General features: G+C 48.2%; 1 protein-coding gene across 1 annotated transcript in view; it reads right to left on the bottom strand.

Annotated features, from left to right (window-relative positions):
• Nucleotides 1–15,989, bottom strand: part of LOC142312845 (uncharacterized) — a 124,869-nt gene extending 108,880 nt beyond the window's left edge. Inside the window, exons 1-6 of the mRNA XM_075351832.1 lie at nt 15,880–15,989; nt 14,609–14,753; nt 14,300–14,479; nt 14,094–14,217; nt 13,914–14,011; nt 9,860–9,950 (exon numbers count right to left, since the gene is read on the bottom strand). Of these exons, the coding sequence (XP_075207947.1) occupies nt 9,860–9,950; nt 13,914–14,011; nt 14,094–14,217; nt 14,300–14,479; nt 14,609–14,686 (571 nt within the window). The 5' untranslated portion in view covers nt 14,687–14,753; nt 15,880–15,989. The remainder of the gene's footprint in view (nt 1–9,859; nt 9,951–13,913; nt 14,012–14,093; nt 14,218–14,299; nt 14,480–14,608; nt 14,754–15,879) is intronic.
• Nucleotides 15,990–24,670: the final 8,681 nt, after the last annotated feature.

Here is a 24,670-nt window from a genome sequence, read left to right as displayed (position 1 = left end):
AAATTCCTAGAAATGCCAACATAGCGTATATCAAATTACTCCCTAAGGGAACCAAAGATCTGGATGACCCCTCCAGTTACAGACCCATATCGCTCATCAATCAAGATCTGAAACTAATGTCTAAAATCATGGCTGACAGACTGGCCATTATTTTTCCCAGGATAATATCAGACCAACAGGTAGGGTTTATCAAAGGGAGAAATGCCGTAACTAACATTAGAAAGACGATCCTAGTGGTAGACGCGGTTAGATTGGGGCGCACGGAGGGAGAGGCAAGACCTGCTCTAGTCACACTCGATGCTGAGAAAGCATTCGACAATGTCAATTGGAGATGGCTGGACAAGGTGATGGAGGCCACAGGGATTGAAGGCAGAATGAGACTCTACATCAGGGGCTTATACGCCAATTCGGGAGCTAGGGTCCATACCCCAGGCTTCCTGTCGGATGTGTTCCCCCTGATGAGGGGGACGAGACAGGGTTGCCCGTTATCACCCCTGTTATTTAATTTGGCAATCGAGCCACTATCAAGGAGTACTACAAGAACAAAACAGTTTCAAAGGGATTAGGATAAGAGGAACAGAAATAAAAACAGCACTTTTTGCTGATGATGTGAGATTATATATGGGGGATCCTAAGGCTAAGTTCACATTTCCGTTGATTTGTATCAGTCACATGCGTCGCTTGACGCATGTGACTGATGCGCTGTTCAACGCTGTACAACGGATGACAAAGAACAGAATTCTTTGTCGGATTCCGTTGTGTGCGGGGGGCGGAGTTCGGGGGCAGAGCCGAGCGGGGGGCGGGGCCAGGCGCTGAGGATGTCAGTGGAAGTGCTGCGGTCTGCATGGCTGGGGACAGGTGAGTGTATCTGTGAGTGAGTGTGTGTGTGTGTATGTGCATGTATGTATGTATGTATGTATGTATGTATGTATGTATGTATGTATGTATGTGTGTGTGTGTGTGTGTGTGTGTGTGTGTGTGTGTGTGTGTGTGCACATGCAAAGTGCGGGAGGGGGCGGAGCCGAGCAGGGGGCGGGGCCAGACGAGGGTGTCAGTGGCAGTGCTTGTCTGCATGGCTGGGGACAGGTGTGTGTGTGTACATACATGTGCGGAGTGCGGGAGGGGGCGGGGCCGAGCGGGGAAGTGTCGGCCTCCCTGCACACGTAACCAGCCTAAATATCGGGTAACAGCAAAGCACCCGATGTTTACCTTGGTTACCCGATATTTACCTTGGTTACGGGCCTACACCGCTTAGCGCTGGCTCCTTGCACCGTAACCAGGGTAAATATCGGGTAACCAACCAAAGCTGGTGACGTGTGCAGGGAGCCAGAGAGCATGCGCAGCGAAATCCGACGGATCTCGCTGCTCAAAAAACGTTACATGCTGCGTTCCACCCGCCCGGCGGTCAGTCGTTCCACGACTGATCAGTCGGGCGGAGGGTGCAACGCAGCATCATCAGTCACAATCCGCTGCTCATACAAGTCTATGGGAGCAGCGGAATCCGCTAAACGGATTCCGTTGTTTACAAGAGCAGCGGATTGTGACTGATAGATTTTAGCGGAAATGTGAACTTAGCCTAACACGGATTTGCCACAGACTCTTGCCATGATTGAAAAATTTGGTTCACTCTCAGGCTTTAAGTTAAACAAAAAAAAGGGTGAGATCTTGTTTTTAAGGGGATCTCAAGGGATAACAGGTAGAAGCTTGAGAGATGGTTGTCTATGTGGGATACCTATAGCACAGATATCAATCAAGTACTTGGGAGTGCATATAGGAAGATCGGTGGAAGCAATTTATAAATTGAACTATGACCCGCTGATTAAAAAAATCATAACCCAACTAAGGGGGTGGAGGGGTCTGCCCTTACCACTTCTGGCAAGATGCCACCTAGTAAAAATGATGAGCTTTCCTAGGTTGTTGTATCCCTTCCAGACGATTCCGCTATTGTTGAAACTAAAAGAAGTCAAGACTCAACTCAGCGTATGCAGATTTTGTATGGAGGGGGAAGAAACCTAGAATAAAGCTACGTACGCTGATAAAGTCAGTGGAGGAGGGGGGACTCAGTTTCCCAGATGTTAGGGGTTACAACCTCGTGTGCATTATGAGACATGTGATTGATTGGCTAAGAGGAACAAGTAGACACTCAGATTATGGTTTGGAAAATAAATACGCAGCACCATGGGATCTGACGTCTATTCTCCACTCCTCATTGTCTGGGGTTGAAGGCCATATAAAAAATTCAATGATATTTCGGGATACCATGTTGACCTGGAAACTGGTAAGAAGGAAGTTGTGACTTGCGTGGAAGGTGTCTAAATATTTAAATCCCTGGGCAGCCCCAAGCTTCCCCCAGGGGCGAGATAACAAGATATTTATTAGTTGGAAAGAGAAGGGTATCCAGAGAATGAAGGATGTTATGAATGTGGAAGAGAGAGGGTGGATGACAGGTCGGGAAGTACTCGACAAATACGACCTCAATAACTTTCATATCATTCAGTACGAGCAATTAAAGTATGGAGTGATTGGGGATCTTGGAGAGGTTGGAAGAGAATTGAACAAAGAAGGGAATTTTGTTTACTTACCGTAAATTCCTTTTCTTCTAGCTCCTATTGGGAGACCCAGACAATTGACAATTGGGTGTATAGCTTCTGCCTCCGGAGGCCACACAAAGTATTACACTTTAAAAAGTGTAACCCCTCCCCTCTGCTATACACCCTCCCGTGCATCACGGGCTCATCAGTTTTGGTGCCAAAGCAGGAAGGAGGAAACTTATAAATTGGTCTAAGGTAAATTCAATCCGAAGGATGTTCGGAGAACTGAAACCATGAACCAAAAGAACAATTCAACATGAACAACATGTGTACACAAAAGAACAACAGCCCGAAGGGAACAGGGGCAGGTGCTGGGTCTCCCAATAGGAGCTAGAAGAAAAGGAATTTACGGTAAGTAAACAAAATTCCCTTCTTCTTTGTCGCTCCATTGGGAGACCCAGACAATTGGGATGTCCAAAAGCAATCCCTGGGTGGGTAAAAGAATACCTCGATAAAAAGAGCCGAAAAACGGCCCCCTCTTACAGGTGGGCAACTGCCGCCTGAAGGAGTCGCCTACCTAGGCTGGCATCTGCCGAATCATCGGCATGCACCTGATAGTGTTTCGTGAGAGTGTGCAGACTCGACCAGGTAGCCGCCTGACACACCTGCCGAGCCGTAGCCTGGTGTCGCAATGCCCAGGACACTGACGGCTCTGGTAGAATGGGCCTTCAGCCCTGCAGGAATCGGAAGCCTAAAAGAACGGTAGGCTTCAAGAATCGGTTCCTTGATCCACCGAGCCAAGGTTGACTTGAAAACCTGAAATCCCTTACTCTGGCCCGCGATAAGGACAAGAGCGCATCAGACCGGCGCAGGGGCGCCGTGCGAGAAATGTAGAGCCGGAGTGCTCTCACCAGATCTAATAAATGCAAATCCTTTTCACATTGGTGAACTGGATGCGGACCCAAAGAGGGTAAGACGATATCCTGATTGAGATGAAACGGGGATACCTTAGGGAGAAAGTCCGGGACCGGACGTAGAACCACCCTATCCTGGTGAAACACCAGGAAGGGGGCTTTGCATGACAGCGCTGCCAGCTGAGACACTCTTCTGAGTGATGTGACTGCCACTAGGAAGGCCACCCTTTGCGAAAGGCGAGATAGAGAGATCCCGCATCGGCTCAAAAAGTGGCTTCTGAAGAGTCGTCAGCACCCTGTTAAGATCCGAGGGTGTTAACGGACGCTTGTAAGGTGGGACCGGAAAGCGCCGATACTTGTCCCTTGAGAGAGCCGAGAGACAAGCCCTTGTCCATTCCGGATTGAAGGAAGAAAGAAAAGTGGGCAAGGCAAACGGCCAGGGAGTAAAACCCTGATCAGAGCACCAGGATAAGAAGATCCTCCAAGTCCTGTGATAGATCTTGGCGGACGTTGGTTTCCTGGCCTGTCTCATGGTGGCAATGACCTCTGGAGATATCCCTGATGACGCTAGGAGCCAGGACTCAATGGCCACACAGTCAGGTTTAGAGCCGCAGAATTCCGAAGGAAATATGGCCCTTGAGGCAGCAAGTCTGGTCAGTCTGGGAGTGCCCACGGTTGACCCACCGTGAGGTGCCACAGATCCGGGTACCACGATCACCTCGGCCAGTCTGGAGCGACGAGGATGGCGCGGCGACAGTCTGACCTGATCTTGCGTAACACTCTGGGCAGTAGTGCCAGAGGAGGAAAAACATAAGGCAGTCGAAACTGCGACCAGTCGTGAACTAGCGCGTCTGCCGCCAGAGCTCTGTGATCCTTGGACCGAGCCATGAATGCCGGAACTTTGTTGTTGTGCCGAGACGCCATTAGATCGACGTCCGGCGTTCCCCAGCGGCAACAGATCTCTAGAACACGTCCGGGTGAAGAGACCATTCCCCTGCGTCCATGCCCTGGCGACTGAGAAAATCTGCTTCCCAGTTTTCTACGCCCGGGATGTGAACTGCGGAGATGGTGGAGGCTGTGGCTTCCGCCCACAGCCGAATCCGCCGAACTGCTCGGAAGGCTTGACGACTGCGCGTGTGCCGCCCTGGTGGTTGATGTACGCAACCGCCGTGGCGTTGTCCGACTGAATTCGGATCTGCCTGCCCTCCAGCCACCGCTGGAACACCTTTAGGGCTAGATCCACTGCTCTTATCTCCAGAACATTGATCTGAAGGGAGGACTCTGTCGGAGTCCAGGTTCCCTGAGCCGAGTGGTGGAGGAAGACCGCTCCCCACCCTGACAGACTCGCGTCCGTCGTGACCACAGCCTCAGCTGGGGGCCGGAAGGATTTTTCCTTCGCCCAGGAAGTGGAAAGAAGACACCACTGAAGAGAGGTTTTGCTGCAAGGGAAAGAGAGACGTTCTTGTCTAGGGACGTCGACCTCCTGTCCCATTTGCGGTGTCCGATAGAATCGGACGCAGACGAAACTGCGCAAGGGAACTGCCTCCCTTGCTGCCACCATCATCCTTAGAAAGTGCATTAGGGGCCTCAAGGGGTGACTGGGCCCGAAGGAGAGATTGCACCCCTGTCTGTAGTGAACGCTGACTATGCAGCGGAAGCTTCACTATCGCTGAGAGAGTATGAAACTCCATCCCGAGGCAAGTCAGTGATTGGGTCGGTGTCAGTTTTGACCTTGGAAATTTGATGATCCACCCGAACCCCTGGAGAGTCTCCAGAGCAATGGTCAGGTTGTGTTGACATGCCACCCAGGAGGGTGTCTTGACTAGAAGATCGTCTAGGTAAGTGATCACCGAGTGGCCCTGAGAGTGTAGGACCGCCACCACTGCTGCCATGACCTTGGTGAAGACCCGTGGGGCTGTCGCCAGGCCGAATGGCAGTGCCACGAACTGAAGTGTTCGTCCCTGATGGCGAAACGCAGAAAGCGTTGAAGCTCGGGTGCGATCGGCACATGGAGATAAGCATCCTTGATGTCAATTGATGCTAGGAAGTCTCCTTGTGACATCGAGGCTTCAGAGTGTTCACCGCCTGAAAAAGTGCATCGGCTCGCTCGGGGGGCGGAGATGTTTTGAAGAAACGAGTCGGAGGACGAGAGCAGAGCTCTATCCTGTAACCGTGAGACAGAATGTCTCTCACCCATCGGTCTTGGACATGTGGCCACCAGGCGTCGCAAAAGCGGGAGAGCCTGCCACCGACCGAGGACGCGGTCTTGGTGAGGCCGAAGTCATGAGGAAGCCGCCTTGTGACTTAGACCGCCATGCAGAAGAGTTCCTCTAGCCCTCCTCTGACCTGTTGGACGTGGAGGAACGGAACTTTGCTGAGGACCGAAATGACCGAAACCTTTGGACTGGGGCAAGGACGAGACCTTTCCCTTGGACTGTCTAGGAACTTCATCCAATTGCTCGCCAAACAAACGGTCGCCAGAAAATGGCAAACCGGTTAAGAACTTCTTGGAAGCAGAGCCTGCCTTCCATTCACGTAGCCACATGGCCCTTCAGACTGCCACCGAATTGGTGGATGCTACCGCTGTACGGCTCGCAGAGTCCAGGAACGGCGTTCATGGCGTAGAACGAAAAAACCTACGCCTGAGAAGTGAAGGACACAACCTGCGGGGCAGTGGTATGTGCAACCGCAATAATCTCAGCCAGAGAAGCTGAGATAGCTTGGAGTGCCCTCACGGCTGCGAAGGCTGGAGCAAAAGATGCGACTATGGCTTCATAGATGGATTTCATCATAAGCTTTATTTCCCTGTCAGTGGCATTCGTGAGAGATGGCATCTGCCACTAATACTACGGATCTAGCCGCCAGCCTAGAGACTGGAGAATCCACCCTGTGACACTGAGCCCAACCCTTAACAACGTCAGGGGGGAAAAGGGTAACGCGTGTCAATAAGGCGCTTAGTAAGCGCTTGTCCGTAAAGTTCTGTGCTTCTGGACGGCCCCTCTGGAGTTAGAGTGATCGAAACACGCACTCCTGATGAAGTCGGGGAAGGTTCCCAGCGGGCCCGCTTAGCCTATCAGAGGCCGCGGTCCGTGACGGAGTTCTCACCATGGGATCTGGGTGTTACCCCAGGAGCCCCTTGTTGTACCGACCCAGAGGGACCCGGGAGCGATGAACTCACAGCTCCCTGGCCCTGTGTTATCGGTCTGGACTGCAAGGCTTCCAGTATCTTAGCAGACCCTCTGTCCATAGACTGAGTCCTGGAATGTGAAAGCTACTCAGAGATTTGCTGATTCCAACATGCAAACTCTGTCCCTGTCATCTGTGCAGTGGAAACCGGCGGTACCACCTGGCCGAGGGTCCCACCAGTGCCGGAGGCTCCGGCTGAGTGAGTGCCCTCGGGGCCAAGCATTGTACACAATGAGGGTATGTGGACCCTGCCTGTAATATAGCCGCACAAGAGGTACAGGTTGTAAAATAAGCCAGTGCCTTGGCACCCTTATTCTTTAAGAGCAGACAACAGCATGTCGTCCGCAGAGTAATCAGTGAGGGTATACAGCCAAAAGCAAATAATGCTGCCGAACAGTGAGATCATATACCATATAAATAAACATATATATATACACTGCGGCACCAAGGGGGGTCAGCACCTGAAAACTGGTGCCCCACAGTGCTCAGTGAGGGGGAAGGAGGATACCAACGTATGCTCCTGCCCTCCCTGCCGACGTCCAGTCGGCCGTCCCGTCGTTACCCCTGACTGGCAGGCCCGAGAACGGGTATATGGTACTAGGCCGCAAGAGCCGGGGACTAAATTTAAAAACGCGGCCGACAAACATGGCGCGGTCGGCGCGGTAGTCCCAGTCTCACAAACCACTCAGCAACCGCTGCGGCATTTGTAACACAGATGCTGCATGCACCGTCCCTCAGGGGACACAGAGTACCTTATGATGCAGGGCTCTGTCCCTGATGATGTCCAGTCTCCTGTCCGTCAGAATCCCCCAGGGGCTGCGGATGGAGCCCGGTCCCAGTGCATGGCGACCGGTTAGGATCCCCCTCTCCCAGAGCAGTGGAGCAGATTCTGAGATCCTCCACCGGCAGAATTATAACAATGGCTGCCGGCGTTCCGAGGGGAGGAGAGAGCCGTGGGCGGAACCGCAAAAGTGCGGGAATCTGGTGGCCCATAGTGATCAGTGAGGGGGGCGGAGGACAGCGAAGTGTGCTCCAGCCCTCACTGTCGGCATCATACCGACCGTCCCGCCTTTCTCCCTGACTGGCAGGCTCAGGGGCGGGAGTTTAACCCACTAGGCCGCAAAAGCCGGGGACTAAAGTAAAAAACCGCGGCCGACAAACAGGCACGGTCGGCGCGGTAGTCCCAGACAAAAAATCCACACCGCAGTCGCAGCTGCGTCTGAGGCCAAGGTGCTTCATGCACCGTCCCAACGGGGACACAGAGTACCTGTAGATGCAGGGCCATGTCCCTGACGATACTCCGTCTCCTGTCCGGCAGATTCCCCCAGGGGCTGCGGAGGGAGCCCGGTCCCAGTGGCTGGATGACCGGTTAGGATCCCACTTCCCCAGAGCCCCTAAGGGATGGGGAAGGAAAACGGCATGTGGCTCCTGCCTGTGTACCCGCAATGGGTACCTCAACCTTAACAGCACCGCCGACTCAGTGGGGTGAGAAGGGAGCATGCCGGGGGCCCTGTTAGGGGCCCTCTTTTCTTCCATCCGATATAATCAGCAGCTGCTGCTGACTAAAATGTGGAGCATTGTGTGCATGTGTGCCTCCTTCAACACAAAGCATAAAACTGATGAGCCCGTGATGCACGGGAGGGTGTATAGCAGAGGGGAGGGGTTACACTTTTTAAAGTGTAATACTTTGTGTGGCCTCCGGAGGCAGAAGCTATACACCCAATTGTCAATTGTCTGGGTCTCCCAATGGAGCGACAAAGAAAGTCTGATTGATGAGCTCCTGGAATGTGATGCAACAAATGTAAATGTCTCCCAAATTTATCGAACATTTAGGGGAGTGCTCATATCTTGGGAGGATAGTCGCACCCTTACAGCATGGGGAAAACAACTGAAAGGACAAGAAGTGAAAGGAAGCATATTGAAAGGATGGGTTCAAATGCGAAAGCACGTCATCAACGAGGGATGGAGAGACACTCAGTTCAGGATACTACATAGGGCTATTGTGGCCCATAACATTCCGGGAAGAGAGGCGCGGTGTCCCAAATGTCAAAAAGAGAAAACGGACATGTTACATGGGTTATGGGAATGTAAGGTAATTCAAAAGTTCTGGAATCAAGTCAGAATTTTGGCCCAATCAACATGGGGAATATTTTGTAAATTAGAGGTAATGGTGTGAATTTTCCATGTCTTTGAAGGAGGAGTTAGAGGGGGGCCAAATATCCAGGACAAAAGGACATTTGCAATCATTCATGACCTAGCCATGATAGCTAAACGGTGCATCTTAAGACATTGGATACATAGGGAGGCTCCATCTACTAAGGAGGTTATCGACGACTTACACAACCTTCTGAGATTGGAGAAACTAGAGGCGGAAAGGGATAAGGACAAGAAGACAGACAATTTTTTTGGGAGGTGGACAAACTTTATAGAATCCATTTCACGCGGGGAGAAATAAATACTTTGGTGACACCTTTCATGCAAACTGAGTGGTACCTTCTGAATGAAATCCAGGATAGCTTGGGGATATTGAGGTTCACATAGTGGAGACCCAGGACGGAGGGGGAGATGAGACGTTAAGGAAGACTTAAGATACGACATTGGCACTCAAAATACTAAAGAATGACAAAGGGTTTTAAGGTTTTGTGTTACAAGTGTTTTAGGTAGAATCTTTTGCTCTAATTTGCTATGCATCATTTTCAACTGAAGAACTTTAGGGACTCCCAAGCTGGAATATTACTCATTTCTATGTCATAACTTGTCAGTTGAATGAACCCATTTTGTAATCAGAATTATTTTGTAACGGTTTTATATAATTGAAAATCAATAAAAAAGGTTTTGAAAAAAAAAAAAAAAAATGGTGTCACTTTTGGGTATTTTCTGTCACCTAGGCCTTTCAAAGTCACTTCAAATGTGATGTGGTCCCTAAAAAAAACGGTTTTGTAAGTTTTGTTGGAAAACCGGGAAATTACTGATGAACTTTTAACCCTTGTAACCTCCTAACAAAAACAATTATGTTTCAAAAATTGTGCTGATGTAAAGTAGACATGTGGGACATTTATTAAGTATTAATGAATCAGCCCCTAAATCTTAAAGCATAAAATCCACATAAAAAGTTCCATGTGAACACACCCAAAAAAAGAAAATATTGAACATCTAGTTATAATAATTCTAGAAGCCAGTGACTGAGTAGAACTGGTGACGTCTCTGCATTTAGTGGTCACTACTCACCTGTGCGGTTATCTGTAGGAATCTCCTCTTTACACCGCTCATCACCCCTCACATATGTCTCTGTAGTATTAATATGGGTCAGATCTTCCCCCTGAAAATAATATTGTAAAAGTCACAGACAGATAAAGTAGTTTGGTGACATGATTTAGCGAAACAACAAAGAGCAAACAAAATCCAACCTGGTGTCTAACCAGAAAATTTTGAGAAGATCCAGACAATATCTAATGGTTATGATCAGCTTTATCCTGTCATCTCCACCAAGTATAAACCATACACTGAGTGGCCACATTATTACAGACACCCATCTAGTAGAACATTGGGCCTCCATTGGCCATCAGAACTACAGTTATTCATCCAGTTAGATTCCACAAAGGTGTTGAGATTGTTCCCCAGGAATACTGGTCACTGCCAACAGGATAGATTCTTGCAATTGACGCAAATCAGATGAAGGAGCTGGCATTCTCTGAACAACCTCATCTACCTCTATCCAGAGATGCTTTATATCAGGGGTCTCACACTTGCGGCCTCGCAGACCCATAGACCCCGTGACGATTGCAGCCGGTGCAATGGGCCGGCGCCATCAGCAATTTACTACAGTTGAAACTTTTACGGCACTGTGAAGTGGATCTCTGCACTATACCAATAGAAGCTGCCGATATGTAACGTCAGCTGCTTGCCTCTGAGTACAAAGATGGGGCACAATTCTTCAGGATAGGCACAAGGATGGGGCACAATACAACAGGATGGGCAGATGGATGTAGCACAATACTACAGGATGGGCACACTACTACAAGATGGGGACAAGGATGGGCACATTACTACAGCATGGACAAAAGGATAGACATTACTACAGGATGGGCACAAGAATGGGCACAAGGGTGAGGCACAATACTTTGGGATGGCCACAATGATGGGGCACATTACCACATGATGGGCAAAGGGATGGGGCACAATTCTTCAGGATGGGCACAAGGATGGGGCACAGTACTATAGGATGGGCACATTACTACAAGATGGGAACAAGGATGGGGCACATTACTACAGGATGGGGACAAGGATGGGGCACATTACTACAGGGCACAAGGATCGGGCGCATTACTACAGGATGGGCAAAAATTATTCAACTGAAGTAAATCGCTGACAGTGCTGCCCCCTGGCATAGAGCTGCGTCTGAGTCATGGGTCTGCGGGCCACAAGAAGCAGGTAAGTGGGCACCGAGGGAATGGAGAACAAGTGAGATTTGTTTTGTGTATATGTGAAGAACGGCATATTAGGGGACCATGATGAGGAATATTACTAAAGGATGGGCACAAGGATGGGGTACATTACTACAGGGCATAAGGATAGGGCACATTACTACATGGGGACAAGGATGGGGCACAATGCTATAGGATGGGTACATTACTAAAGGATGGACACCAGGATGGGGCACAATACTACAGGATGGGGACAAGATGGCCAAAATTACTATATGGTGCAAATTGTACAACTGTATTACTTACAAGAAGGGGATAAAAAGTAAAAAAAAAAAATCAAAATAAATTATGAAATATATATATATATATATATATATATATATATATATATATACACACACACACAAACAAGTGCACTTTTGTTATAAACAAGAGAAAATTGTTCAAAAAACGTGATCCAAAAGGTGCATAGAGAAGAAAAAATGAAATCACAAAAAATTTCACTTTGTCCTGCAAAGAATGCGCCCTCTCCAAATTTTATTTTTCCCAGATGAGTTTGAGACCCCTGCTTTATATGATTAAGATGTGAGGAGTGTGAAGCCTGGAGAAGCAATAAAAACTAATGTCATGTTCCTGGTGTAAAGAAATGGAAGATACTGACACCCCCTGGAGAGAAGTGCTGTGTGACTAAAGCTTTACTTGTGATGCTGCAAGAGATACTGGAAAATGAACAGTTAAAAGTTATAGCAAAATGTGTTTGTAAGAGATGTTCTTCTCATGGCAGGGATGAAAGAAAGTTTATAGATTCGTACTTATCAAACACCTGTTTCTGGGATAGAGATAGAATGTGACTGCAAAATGGGTTTGTACAGGACTTGAGTTATTAACATCTATGGGTTAGATAAGCGGGCATATTTGGGGGCTACAGTTCAAGACAGCGTCATCACTGGGCCTGTTCTTCGTGTTTTGCTAAGCTAGGAGTCAGGTCTCCTTGTGTCTTGTGGTATACTTACCTATCTCTCTCGTAGAGCCGCTCCTGCCTCGCCAACCGGTCCTGACGATACCCAAACCCCGAACGGTGACTGTCTGCCATCCCGTCAGTTCATACCATCTCCGATCCCTGTGGTGACCCGTCTTCTCGCTCCATCGGTTCCGGACTCTGCCTGACGTCATCTCGGCCTCCGAACCTGAGCTCCGTCACCCGGACTACCTTCAGTGACTCCGTGGTCCCAGGGACTTCTACACTCCACTCCTCTGAACAGACTGTCCTGCTACCCGTAGTGCTCCGGCTACCGGGCACCTTGCCTTCGGTGAGGTGTTCAGCCCAGTGGATCCACCTCCTGGGTCTGCCCGTCCACCTGGCCCTAACAGATGAGCTATGCAGCTGGGCAGGGGGGAGTTACAGAGAGTCAGCCCTGCAGTTGGGGGGTCTTGGGAGATGTTTCTAGGTGATTCACTTTATATACAATATACTGTACTTGTAGTGCACATTTCCTATGTGGGGCTCTGTAGAGTGAGGTTGTGGTACCATCTACTGCTCATTGTTGCAATTGAGGCACAGTTATTTTCCTTGTCTCTCTCCCTATACACATTATATATGTATCAATCTGTAAAATTCAGTTTATCTTCAGAACATAGACTGAAATCGTGGGTCCAAACATCCATCCATAGGAATCGGAAAATCCTGAATATGGCTAAAAATATTCTCCACACCTTGGACTGTTGACCCATGAGAGAAAAGGAACAAGGATTTCTGCTGCTTGTGCCAATTTCTGACCCTTCCATTATCAGATTAGATTCAATCTTTTTCATTGCTCAGTGATATCATTTTTGTTCTCTTTTGACAAACATTTTTTTTCCTTTCTGTTTCCATTAATCAGCAATGACCCTGGAACTGGTTGTCTGCTGCTATAGCCCATCTGTGTAAGCCCTACTTCAGACATCGTGTCTACGGTACGTGTGACATACGTATTCACATGCACCAAAGACTCGGACACATGTAGATCCATTAAAATCAATAGGGTTGTGCACAAGTCCGTGTTTTCACACAAACCGTGTGTCCATGTGGCGCACACGCGTTTCTGTGTGCTCCACACAGCGACATGTCCGTTTTCTCCCAGCAACATGGGTGTCGCACGGACCCACACACTGATTTGATCCGTGTGACACGTACCGGAGAAAACACAGGTCTCCGGCGCTGCTGTCTCTGCTGTTGCTTCCTGGCCCGCTCATTATGCTCATTGCATATTCTCTGCACTCACCACGGACTCGGAAAAAACAGCAGCGCCGGGGACAGGTAAGTATATAAGTTTATGCTGTCTGTGTGCTATCTGGATGTCACAGGTAGAATGCACACATGTACACACGTTCGTATTTTATATGGAAGTGTGAAGGAGCCCTTAAGGAATTGTGACATTAGTTGAGCTCTAGCACAGTATTCAGCTCAACATGTTCTCAAAACTAATGCTGACATTTTCCTTGATACGCTGCTTACATTCAGGGGATCTAATATCACTGGATATTTTTCCTTGATTGCACCATTCTCAGTATACTCTTCATATCATTACATGTAAGAACCACATGAGGTCGGTAATTTTTAAAATACTCGAGCTGCGACAGTGACAGTATATGAAGTAATGGAGATTGTTCAATCTTCCCATTTTGAAAACTGATCTCTCCGATTTATGCTGCACTCTGCGGGCATGTGTCTAATAAATGTCAGATGGGAGAGTGAAAAGTGTCTCTAATTAGTGCCCATTCAGTGTATAATACTGGTGGAAATAACAAGACTGAACACAAGACCTTCACAGCCGTCTACACATCATAGGGAGATTTCATGAGACCTTCTCTCTATTTACCTGATTATCTTGAGGAACATCGGGATCTTCTTGTTTACAGTCCTGTGGAAGAAGAGGACGGGGACATCTCTCTGGTGTTGTCCTCTCACTCGATAGAACTGGAGGAAACACATACAGGGACTGAATTCATTCTTTACATACAGATAATTATAAGCCGTGTGTATTAGTCCTGTCTATTACCTGGTGATGTGAGGGGCTGGGGATCCTCCATCATGACCTCCTTGTACAGATCTTTGTGTCCTTCTAAATACTCCCACTCCTCCATGGAGAAATAGACGGCGACATCCTGACACCTTATAGGAGCCTGACACATACAATGATACCGTCATCCCCCGATCCCTTCATAGCGTTACTGTATAATGTCCCAGCATTCCCAGCAGTGTCACCTCTCCAGTCAGTAGCTCAATCATCTTGTAGGTGAGTTCTAGGATCTTCTGGTCATTGATGTCCTCATGTATCAGGGGGTGAGGTGGAGGCTCCATGATTGGGCTCAGGGGTCTTCCCCATCCCTCAGACACAGGGTCCTGACAGCGCTCACTAGAGGTCTTCTTCACTACTGTGTAATCCTGGATATGGAGAGACACATTAATAAATCTCACTACAGACATTTGCAGAGTCCTCACCTCTCCAGTTCTGTCCATCTGTTATTCCCATAGATAAGAATGATGTAATGTGACGTCATCAGAATCTCTCACCTCTCCAGTAATCCGGAAGAGGATCTCTAGGGTGAGGTGTAATATCCTCTCCACCATCTTGTCCCTGTCCCTATTCATCCTTGATGGGTCAATCAGGAAAATTCTCTTATATAGAAGATCTGAGAGGATCCGATATTGTAGGGACCTGAATGGGGGAGAAGATGACGATGTAACATCAGAAAGATCCCATGTAAGAAATCTCCGGAGCTGTTACCGGCTTCACATGATCACTACATCCAGTCCTGGCCCCGTCCTGCCCCCGGTATAACACACAATATACTATAGTCACACAGAGATTTATCACAGAATATCTCCTATCCAGTCCCAAAGACACAGAAGAAATCTAAAAGAAAAAATCTAAAATATCTGATTTGTTATTATTTATTTGTTAAAAAAAAGACATACAGTTATAAAGTTCAAGAACATCCACAGAGATCGGGACGGCAGAACCGGGGCCGTGAGTAAGGCTATGTGCGCACGTAGCGTTCTGTCCCTGCAGAAATTTCTGCAGTGATTTGAACAGGACACGTGCGCTTCAAATCGCTGCAGAAAGAGTCCGTAATGAAAAATAAAAAGCTGATTTCATGCGCTCTGAGTGCAGCCCCTCCCATAGACAGAGTGGGGGATGCATGCAGAGCGCACAGAATAAGTGACATGTCACTTCTTAGAACGCACGCTTCGGGCAGCAGCCGAAGCGCTGCGCTCTAATACGCCACGTGCGAACGTCTCCTGCATAATCTTCATAGATTATGCTGGGGACACAGGACGCATGCAGTTACGCTGCGGTGCAGATCGCAGCGTAACTGCATGCAAATACGCAACGTCTGCACATAGCCTAACAGATAATGATAGAACATTAATATCTCCTGATAGTGACAACATGGAGCGGGCGACGGCCATAATGGAGACTGTACAGTAACAGAGCAGCGAGCGGCGTCAGGAGAGATGTGACCCAATCAAGAGGAGAAAGGATCTAATGCCTTTTTCCAGTATAATTCTCCCTTCTCCGGTGTTTCCTATGTGCAGAGATCCCCAGTCTTTTAGCCCCAGCACTGACTCTTGTGCCCTCCATCCCCAGCTCCAAGTGGCGTAATTGAAGCTCAAGAGCCTCAAAGCATGAACTCTAATGTGACCCCCAATAATTGCAGGTGTTTAGTAGTACTGATACTGACTCATATCGGTTAAAGGGATCTTTTGGTCCCATATGCTCCAGGGCCAGGGCAATTGCAGCCCCTGCTCCCATTATAGCTCCGTCCCCGGCCCCTCATTACCGGTCTTCAGTGCAGACTTCTCCTCCAGCTTCTATTTTGCATGGGGGCGCTTCCTACAAAGGAAAAAGTGGAGGCTAAATCCAAGTGGGTTAAAGGACCTTTGCTGACTTCATGCCCATGTGATGGGATGATGTCACCGGAAGGGGAGGGGCCTCCTCCAGCAGATGTGTGTACTGTACTGTTATTTTACTATAAAAACAAACAAAAAAAACAACAGAACACTGCGCAGTGTTGTGATGTAGCTTAGCTGCTGGAGATGAGGCTGTGGACATTACACTGAGGGGCTGAGAATGAAGCGATGTTCTTTTTACACACAGGACTAGTGTGAGTGATCTGAGGTGATGTTTGGTGTTTGGGGGCACACATAAGTGGATGTTCCTACATGGGGGCTGCATGTTGAAGGGCTCAATATGGAAGGAGCTGCTGCTACTTGTATGGGGCTGTGTATTAGGGGAGTTGAACAGGGAATGAATGATTTTGCATGCTGTAAGGGAGTTGCATGATGCTATGTTGGGAGGGCTGTGTGCTGTGGTGAAGATGTTACTCGTGTTGGGTCTGTGTGCTGTGGTGAAGATGTTACTCGTGTTGGGGCTGCATGCTGTGGTGGAGATGTTACTCGCGTTGGGGCTGCGTGCTTTGGTGAAGATGTTACTTGTGTTGGGGCTGCGTGCTTTGGTGAAGATGTTACTCGTGTTGGGGCTGCGTGCTGTGGTGAAGATGTTACTCGTGTTGGGGCTGCACGCTGTGGTGAAGATGTTACTTGTGTTGGGGCTGCGTGCTGTGGTGAAGATGTTACTCGTGTTGGGGCTGCATGCTGTGGTGGAGATGTTACTCGTGTTGGGGCTGCGTGCTGTGGTGAAGATGTTACTCGTGTTGGGGCTGCATGCTGTGGTGAAGATGTTACTCGTGTTGGGGCTGCATGCTGTGGTGGAGATGTTACTCGTGTTGGGGCTGCGTGCTGTGGTGAAGATGTTACTCGTGTTGGGGCTGCGTGCTGTGGTGAAGATGTTACTCGTGTTGGGGCTGCGTGCTGTGGTGAAGATGTTACTCATGTTGGGGCTGCATGCTGTGGTGAAGATGTTACTCGCGTTGGGGCTGCATGCTGTGGTGGAGATGTTACTCGTGTTGGGGCTGCATGCTGTGGTGAAGATGTTACTCGCGTTGGGGCTGCGTGCTTTGGTGAAGATATTACTTGTGTTGGGGCTGCATGCAGTGGTGGGGATGTTACTCGTGTTGGGGCTGCACGCTGTGGTGAAGATGTTACTTGTGTTGGGGCTGCGTGCTGTGGTGAAGATGTTACTCGTGTTGGGGCTGCATGCTGTGGTGAAGATGTTACTCGTGTTGGGGCTGCATGCAGTGGTGGAGATGTTACTCGTGTTGTGGCTGCGTGCTGTGGTGAAGATGTTACTCGTGTTGGGGCTGCGTGCTGTGGTGAAGATGTTACTTGTGTTGGGGCTGCATACAGTGGTGGAGATGTTACTCGTGTTGGGGCTGCGTGCTGTGGTGAAGATGTTACTCGTGTTGGGGCTGCACGCTGTGGTGAAGATGTTACTCGTGTTGGGGCTGCGTGCTGTGGTGAAGATGTTACTCGTGTTGGGGCTGCGTGCTGTGGTGAAGATGTTACTTGTATTGGGGCTGTTTGCTGTGGTTGAGATGTTACTCGCGTTGGGGCTGCATGCTGTGGTGAAGATGTTACTCGTGTTGGGGCTGCGTGCTGTGGTGAAGATGTTACTTGTGTTGGGGCTGCATGCAGTGGTGGAGATGTTACTCGTGTTGGGGCTGCGTGCTGTGGTGAAGATGTTACTCGTGTTGGGGCTGTGTGCTGTGATGAAGATGTTACTCGTGTTGGGGCTGTGTGCTGTGGTGGAGATGTTACTCGTGTTGGGGCTGCACGCTGTGGTGAAGATGTTACTCGTGTTGGGGCTGCATGCTGTGGTGAAGATGTTACTCGCATTGGGGCTGCATGCTGTGGTGAAGATGTTACTCGTGTTGGGGCTGCGTGCTGTGGTGAAGATGTTACTCGTGTTGGGGCTACACGCTGTGGTGAAGATGTTACTCGTGTTGTGGCTGCGTGCTGTGGTGAAGATGTTACTCGTGTTGGGGCTGCATGCTGTGGTGAAGATGTTACTCGTGTTGGGGCTGCATGCAGTGGTGGAGATGTTACTCGTGTTGTGGCTGCGTGCTGTGGTGAAGATGTTTCTCGTGTTGGGGCTGCGTGCTGTGGTGAAGATGTTACTCGTGTTGGGGCTGCACGCTGTGGTGAAGATGTTACTCGTGTTGGGGCTGCACGCTGTGGTGAAGATGTTACTCGTGTTGTGGCTGCGTGCTGTGGTGAAGATGTTACTCGTGTTGGGGCTGCGTGCTGTGGTGAAGATGTTACTCGTGTTGGGGCTGCATGCTGTGGTGAAGATGTTACTCGTGTTGGGGCTGCATGCTGTGGTGAAGATGTTACTCGTGTTGGGGCTGCGTGCTGTGGTGAAGATGTTACTCGTGTTGGGGCTGCGTGCTGTGGTGAAGATGTTACTCGTGTTGGGGCTGCATGCTGTGGTGAAGATGTTACTCGTGTTGGGGCTGTGTGCTGTGGTTGAGATGTTACTCGCATTGGGGCTGCGTGCTTTGGTGAAGATGTTACTCGTGTTGGGGCTGCGTGCTGTGGTGAAGATGTTACTCGCGTTGGGGCTGCATGCTGTGGTGAAGATGTTACTTGTGTTGGGGCTGCATGCTGTGGTGAAGATGTTACTCGTGTTGGGGCTGCATGCTGTGGTGAAGATGTTACTTGTGTTGGGGCTGTGTGCTGTGGTTGAGATGTTACTCGCGTTGGGGCTGCATGCTGTGGTGAAGATGTTACTCGTGTTGGGGCTGCGTGCTGTGGTGAAGATGTTACTTGTGTTGGGGCTGCATACAGTGTTGGAGATGTTACTCGCGTTGGGGCTGCGTGCTTTGGTGAAGATGTTACTCGTGTTGGGGCTGCACGCTGTGGTGAAGATGTTACTCGTGTTGGGGCTGCATGCTGTGGTGAAGATGTTAGTCGCATTGGGGCTGCATGCTGTGGTGAAGATGTTACTCGTGTTGGGGCTGTGTGCTGTGGTGAAGATGTTACTTGTGTTGGGGCTGTGTGCTGTGGTTGAGATGTTACTCGCATTGGGGCTGCATGCTGTGGTGAAGATGTTACTTGCGTTGGGGCTGCACGCTGTTGTGAAGATGTTACTTGCGTTGGGGCTGCACGCTGTGGTGAAGATGTTACTTGTGTTGGGGCTGCGTGCTGTGGTGAAGATGTTACTCGCGTTGGGGCTGCGTGCTGTGGTGAAGATGTTACTTGTGTTGGGGCTGCATGCAGTGGTGGAGATGTTACTCGTGTTGGGGCTGTGTGCTGTGGTGAAGATGTTACTCGCGTTGGGGCTGCGTGCTTTGGTGAAGATGTTACTCGTGTTGGGGCTGCATGCTGTGGTGAAGATGTTACTCGTGTTGGGGCTGCATGCTGTGGTGAAGATGTTACTCGTGTTGGGGATGTGTGCTGTGGTGAAGATGTTACTTGTGTTGGGGCTGTGTGCTGTGGTTGAGATGTTACTCGCGTTGGGGCTGCGTGCTTTGGTGAAGATGTTACTCGTGTTGGGGCTGCATGCAGTGGTGGAGATGTTACTCGTGTTGGGGCTGTGTGCTGTGGTTGAGATGTTACTCGCATTGGGGCTGCGTGCTTTGGTGAAGATGTTACTCGTGTTGGGTCTGCGTGCTATGGTGAAGCTGTTACTCGCGTTGGGGCTGCATGCTGTGGTGAAGATGTTACTTGTGTTGGGGCTGCATGCTGTGGTGAAGATGTTACTCGTGTTGGGGCTGCATGCTGTGGTGAAGATGTTATTCGTGTTGGGGCTGTGTGCTGTGGTGAAGATGTTACTTGTGTTGGGGCTGTGTGCTGTGGTTGAGATGTTACTCGCGTTGGGGCTGCATGCTGTGGTGAAGATGTTACTCGTGTTGGGGCTGCGTGCTGTGGTGAAGATGTTACTTGTGTTGGGGCTGCATACAGTGTTGGAGATGTTACTCGCATTGGGGCTGCGTGCTTTGGTGAAGATGTTACTCGTGTTGGGGCTGCACGCTGTGGTGAAGATGTTACTCGTGTTGGGGCTGCATGCTGTGGTGAAGATGTTACTCGCATTGGGGCTGCATGCTGTGGTGAAGATGTTACTCGTGTTGGGGCTGTGTGCTGTGGTGAAGATGTTACTTGTGTTGGGGCTGTGTGCTGTGGTTGAGATGTTACTCGCATTGGGGCTGCATGCTGTGGTGAAGATGTTACTTGCGTTGGGGCTGCACGCTGTTGTGAAGATGTTACTTGCGTTGGGGCTGCACGCTGTGGTGAAGATGTTACTTGTGTTGGGGCTGCGTGCTGAGGTGAAGATGTTACTTGTGTTGGGGCTGCGTGCTGTGGTGAAGATGTTACTCGCGTTGGGGCTGCGTGCTGTGGTGAAGATGTTACTCGCGTTGGGGCTGGGTGCTAGGAGGGCTGCCTGTGGAAAGACGAGCTGTTACTTGTGTGGGAATGCGTGCTGTGGGGGCTACCTGATGTGGAGGCTACCTGCGGAAGAGGGAAATCTTATTCGCATGCGGCTGCTTGCTATGGGGGCTGCTTGCTATGGGGGCTGCCTGTGGAAGGGGGAAATGTTACTCGTGTGGGGCTGCTTGCTATGGGGGCTGCATTTGGAAGGAGGAGATGTTTCTCATGTTGGGACTGCCTGCAGAGGAGGGAAATGCTATTCGCTCGGGGCTGCTTGCTGTTGAGGTTGCGCGCTGTAGGGTCTGGCTGCGGAAGGGGGTTATGCAACTTGTGTGGTGCAGGGGAGTAATTTCACTTGCATTGGGGCTGAGTGCTGTGGGGAAGTTATTACTCACGTTAGAGCTACAAGCTGTATGGTCTACCTGCGGAAAGAGGAGATGTTACTCACGTGAGGATGCATGCTGTGGTGACTGCGTACTGTTGGGGAGATGTTACTCATGTTAGGGCTGAGTCCTGTGGGGGAAATGTTACTTGCATGGTACTGGGGAGTAATGGTACTTGCTTGGGCTGCCTGCTTTGTGGGCTTGTTGCTGTAGGGTCTGCCTGCCGGAAGGGGCGAAATGTTGTTTGCATGGTGCTGGGGAGTAATGTTACTCGCATTGGGGTTGTGTGATGTGGGAGCTGTGTGCTGTGGAGTAGTTGTTACTTGCATTGGGGCTGCATGCTGTGGGGGCTGCCTATGGAAAGGGGAGATGTTACTCCTGTGAAGCAGTGTGCTTTGGGGGCTGCATTCTGTGGAGTGCCTGTAGAAGGACTAGATGTTACTTGCGTTGGGCTTGCTGCTGTGGGGGCTGCCTGCAGAAATGGGAGTTGTTAGTCAGCAAGAAATTAATTTTATCATCAATACAGAAATCCAATTGTTCAACAATTTTTACAACTAAAGCGTAGGGGGACACTGGTACAAAAGGTTTTTGATTTCATTGTCACTCATCTCCAACTTCACTAAATTCTAATAATTGATTTGTAAAGTTCCTTGTTATACATTTGTACACTGGAGATCAAAATTAGAGAACAATGTGTGATCACTCCAGAAAAAAAAACAACCCAAAACCGCAGAGTTCGGCGGCGTCTTCTCATGGAATCACATCCACTTTACTTGGACAATTAAATACAGCAGAAAAATGTGCAAAAAACAGCAGAAAAAATGCAGCATTTACACTACATGTGAACACGGCCTCAACAATACATTTTTATTACATTTTTTATGGGTTTTAATAAAGAAAAATAATAAATTGCGTCATTTTTTTTCCACCATTTACCGATCCCCATAAATAATCTGATCGCTGTCTTACATTATTCTATTTTTTTTAATTATTTTTAGTAATTTTATTACAAGAAAAAAAAAACACCTCTTTTCCTCTCAGTCTAGAATACAGGAGATTGAGACGCTGCTCTGTACAATAGAGCTCTATGTCCTGTGTAACAGAGGCTGTATTGCAGGTCCATATAGATAAAATCCTCCCTCTGACACCATCAATTCCCAGTGGCTCAACAGCTTAGACCAGCTAGGAAAGCTAGCAGATTGCTGGACATGTTTGAAAGTTGCTGGTTTGACTCCAAGGTGGTAAAGCCAAAAAAAAATAAATAAAATTGTATTTGTATTTTGTTCCCTCTTTTCCTTATAGTTGTTTTATGGGAACTAATGAATCTGACGCTTTCCTTCACCTACAAAAAGATGCATTATTTATCTATCTATCTATCTATCTATCTAATCTATATATCCCTCTATCTATCTATCTATCTATCTATCTATCTAATCTATATATCCCTCTATCTATCTATCTATCTATCTATCTATCTATCTATCTATCTATGTGTCTGTCTATCTATCTATCTATCCATGTGTCTGTCTGTCTGTCTGTCTATCTATCCATGTATCTATCTATCTATCCATCTATATCTATCTATCTATGTATCTATCCATCTATCTATGATTCTATCTATCTGTGATTCTATTTATCTATCTATCTGTGATTCTATCATTCTATCTATCTATCTATGATTCTATCTTTCTATCATTCTATCTATCCATGTATCTATCTATCTCTCTATTATCTATCTATCATGTATATATCCATCTATCTATATGTCTATCTATTTATCTATCTATCATGTATGTATCTATGTATTATCTATCATGTATCGATATATCCCTCTATCATCTATCCATCCCTCTATCATCCATCCCTCCATCCATCCCTCCATCTCTCCATCTTTGCACCTGAATAATCTGCTTCTGATTTCTCTACTGCAATATAGAGGTCAAGATTACCAAATCTTCCTATGTTTTTCAATTCAGGCAGTGGCGCATTGGTAGAGCTGCTGCCTATGGAATAATGAGCTCATGCACGGTTCACGGGTTTGAGTCCTGGCTAACCCGATAAAGCAGACGATGAGAATTTAATTTAATTTATTCACTGCACTGATGGGAGGAGCCGGGACATCAGCTGTGAGCCGCTGGAGTGTGGGACACACCTCTAAAATCGGGGCAGTCCCGCAGAATATGGGACGGTTGGGAGGTATGCCATAAACACCCAATCCCCACAATCATATGATCAACAGCCAACTTTCCTATCACATACTGGAATGCTTCGCAAAACGTTCTTGTGCTCTATTGGAGAGCAGATGTCTGGCTCCTCTGGTGGCAGCTGGTCATCACAGAGAAAAAAGGGGTCAACAATCGGAATTCCAACATGCTGGATGCTTCCCTCCCTTGACATCAACTATTGACAGAGAGGCAGGAAGCCCCTGTACACACCAGATTGTTGTCTGATCCTGACGACTTTAGACTAAGGTTCCCATACACAAAAGGCTAATTTATATAAGGGCTCAATGAAACGTCCATGCACATTGGTTCGGTCTCGGAATGCAATGGATTGGCCTTGGCTCTCCCAACCCGAGTGTGACAGCGTCATATAAATATACACTGGAGATCAAAATTAGACAACAACACACAATTTCCTAAATGTTAAGGTCATTGTGTAGTCCTATGTGATTATATCCTAACATGAGTAAACTTATTTATATACAAAGCAGTATTTTAAGCTTATTTCATATATTGAATTATTTCAAAAGCACATAAAAATATAAATGAAGAAGAACACTGATCAAAATTAGAGAATACTTTCAGATACCTGCAAGTTATTGGTGTTAATCTGGCACCTGGTGCTAATTTCATTAATTATCTGACAAACCCCATTTAACTGGCAGCTTAACTTTACAGTTTGCACTGACTTTGCAAAAATGGTTTGCCGTTCCATAGTGACTGAAACCCTCCAGCAGCAGGTTGTTCAAATGAAGGCCAAAGGGGTGACCCTATCAGCCACAGCAAAATTTTTTCAAGTCCTCAAGAAGGCTGGTCGCCCTCAAAAGACAAATGTAAGAGAAGATAGTATAATGCAGAGACTCTCCATGGGTAATAGTTTCAACACTGCAGCTGGAATTGCTCACCATTTCAGCATTGAACAGGGTAAGGATCTGTCTCATCATACAGTGTCACGATGTTTAAGAGCCTTAGACTGAAAGCCCACTCTTCAGTGACCCAACCTTTCATGAGCAGAAAGAATCAAAAGGCTAGACTGACCTCTGGTGAGGAGCATGTTTTGTGGACAGAGGAGAAGTGGTCCACATTTCATTTTAGTAATGAAAGCAAGCTTAATTTATTTGGGTCTGATGGGAAACATTATGTTCATCAATTGGGGAAAGATTGAACCCAAAGTGTGTTAAGAAGTCAGTGAAAGGTGGTGGAGAAAGCGTCATGGTTTGGGAAATGTTTTCTGCAGCAGGAGCTGGACCTCTCATACAGCTACATGGCAGAGTGAGTGCAAGTGTGTATCAGAACCTTCTTCAACAATACGTGGTTCCTTACTTTTATTAATCAGTAAATCAGCCAGCAATTTTCATGCAGGACAATGCCCCTGTCACACAGTAAAATGGGTAAAGCAGTTCCTTGAAGCAGAAAACAGTGAAAAAATAAAATGGCCAGGCCAGAGTCCTGATCTAAACCCAATAGAAAATCTCTGGAAAATCCTTGGTGACAAAGGTATGGCCAAGAAACCCACAACAGTCAAAGAACTGTGGACGAAACTGGAAGAAGAGTGGAGCAAAATCACACAGAGCAGTGCAAGAGACTAGTGATGTCCTGTGGCTGCAGATGTGCTAAAGTCATTCAAAGCAAATGCCTGTACACCTCCTTGTGATTGGTGACTGTTGTTACCTTCAGAAGATTTAGTTCTAATCATTCTC

This window comes from Anomaloglossus baeobatrachus, chromosome 5, assembly GCF_048569485.1.
Source record: "Anomaloglossus baeobatrachus isolate aAnoBae1 chromosome 5, aAnoBae1.hap1, whole genome shotgun sequence".
NCBI lineage: Eukaryota > Metazoa > Chordata > Amphibia > Anura > Aromobatidae > Anomaloglossus > Anomaloglossus baeobatrachus.
The sequence above is the reverse complement of the archived record's forward strand: the minus strand, read 5'-3'. Positions and strand labels throughout refer to the sequence as shown.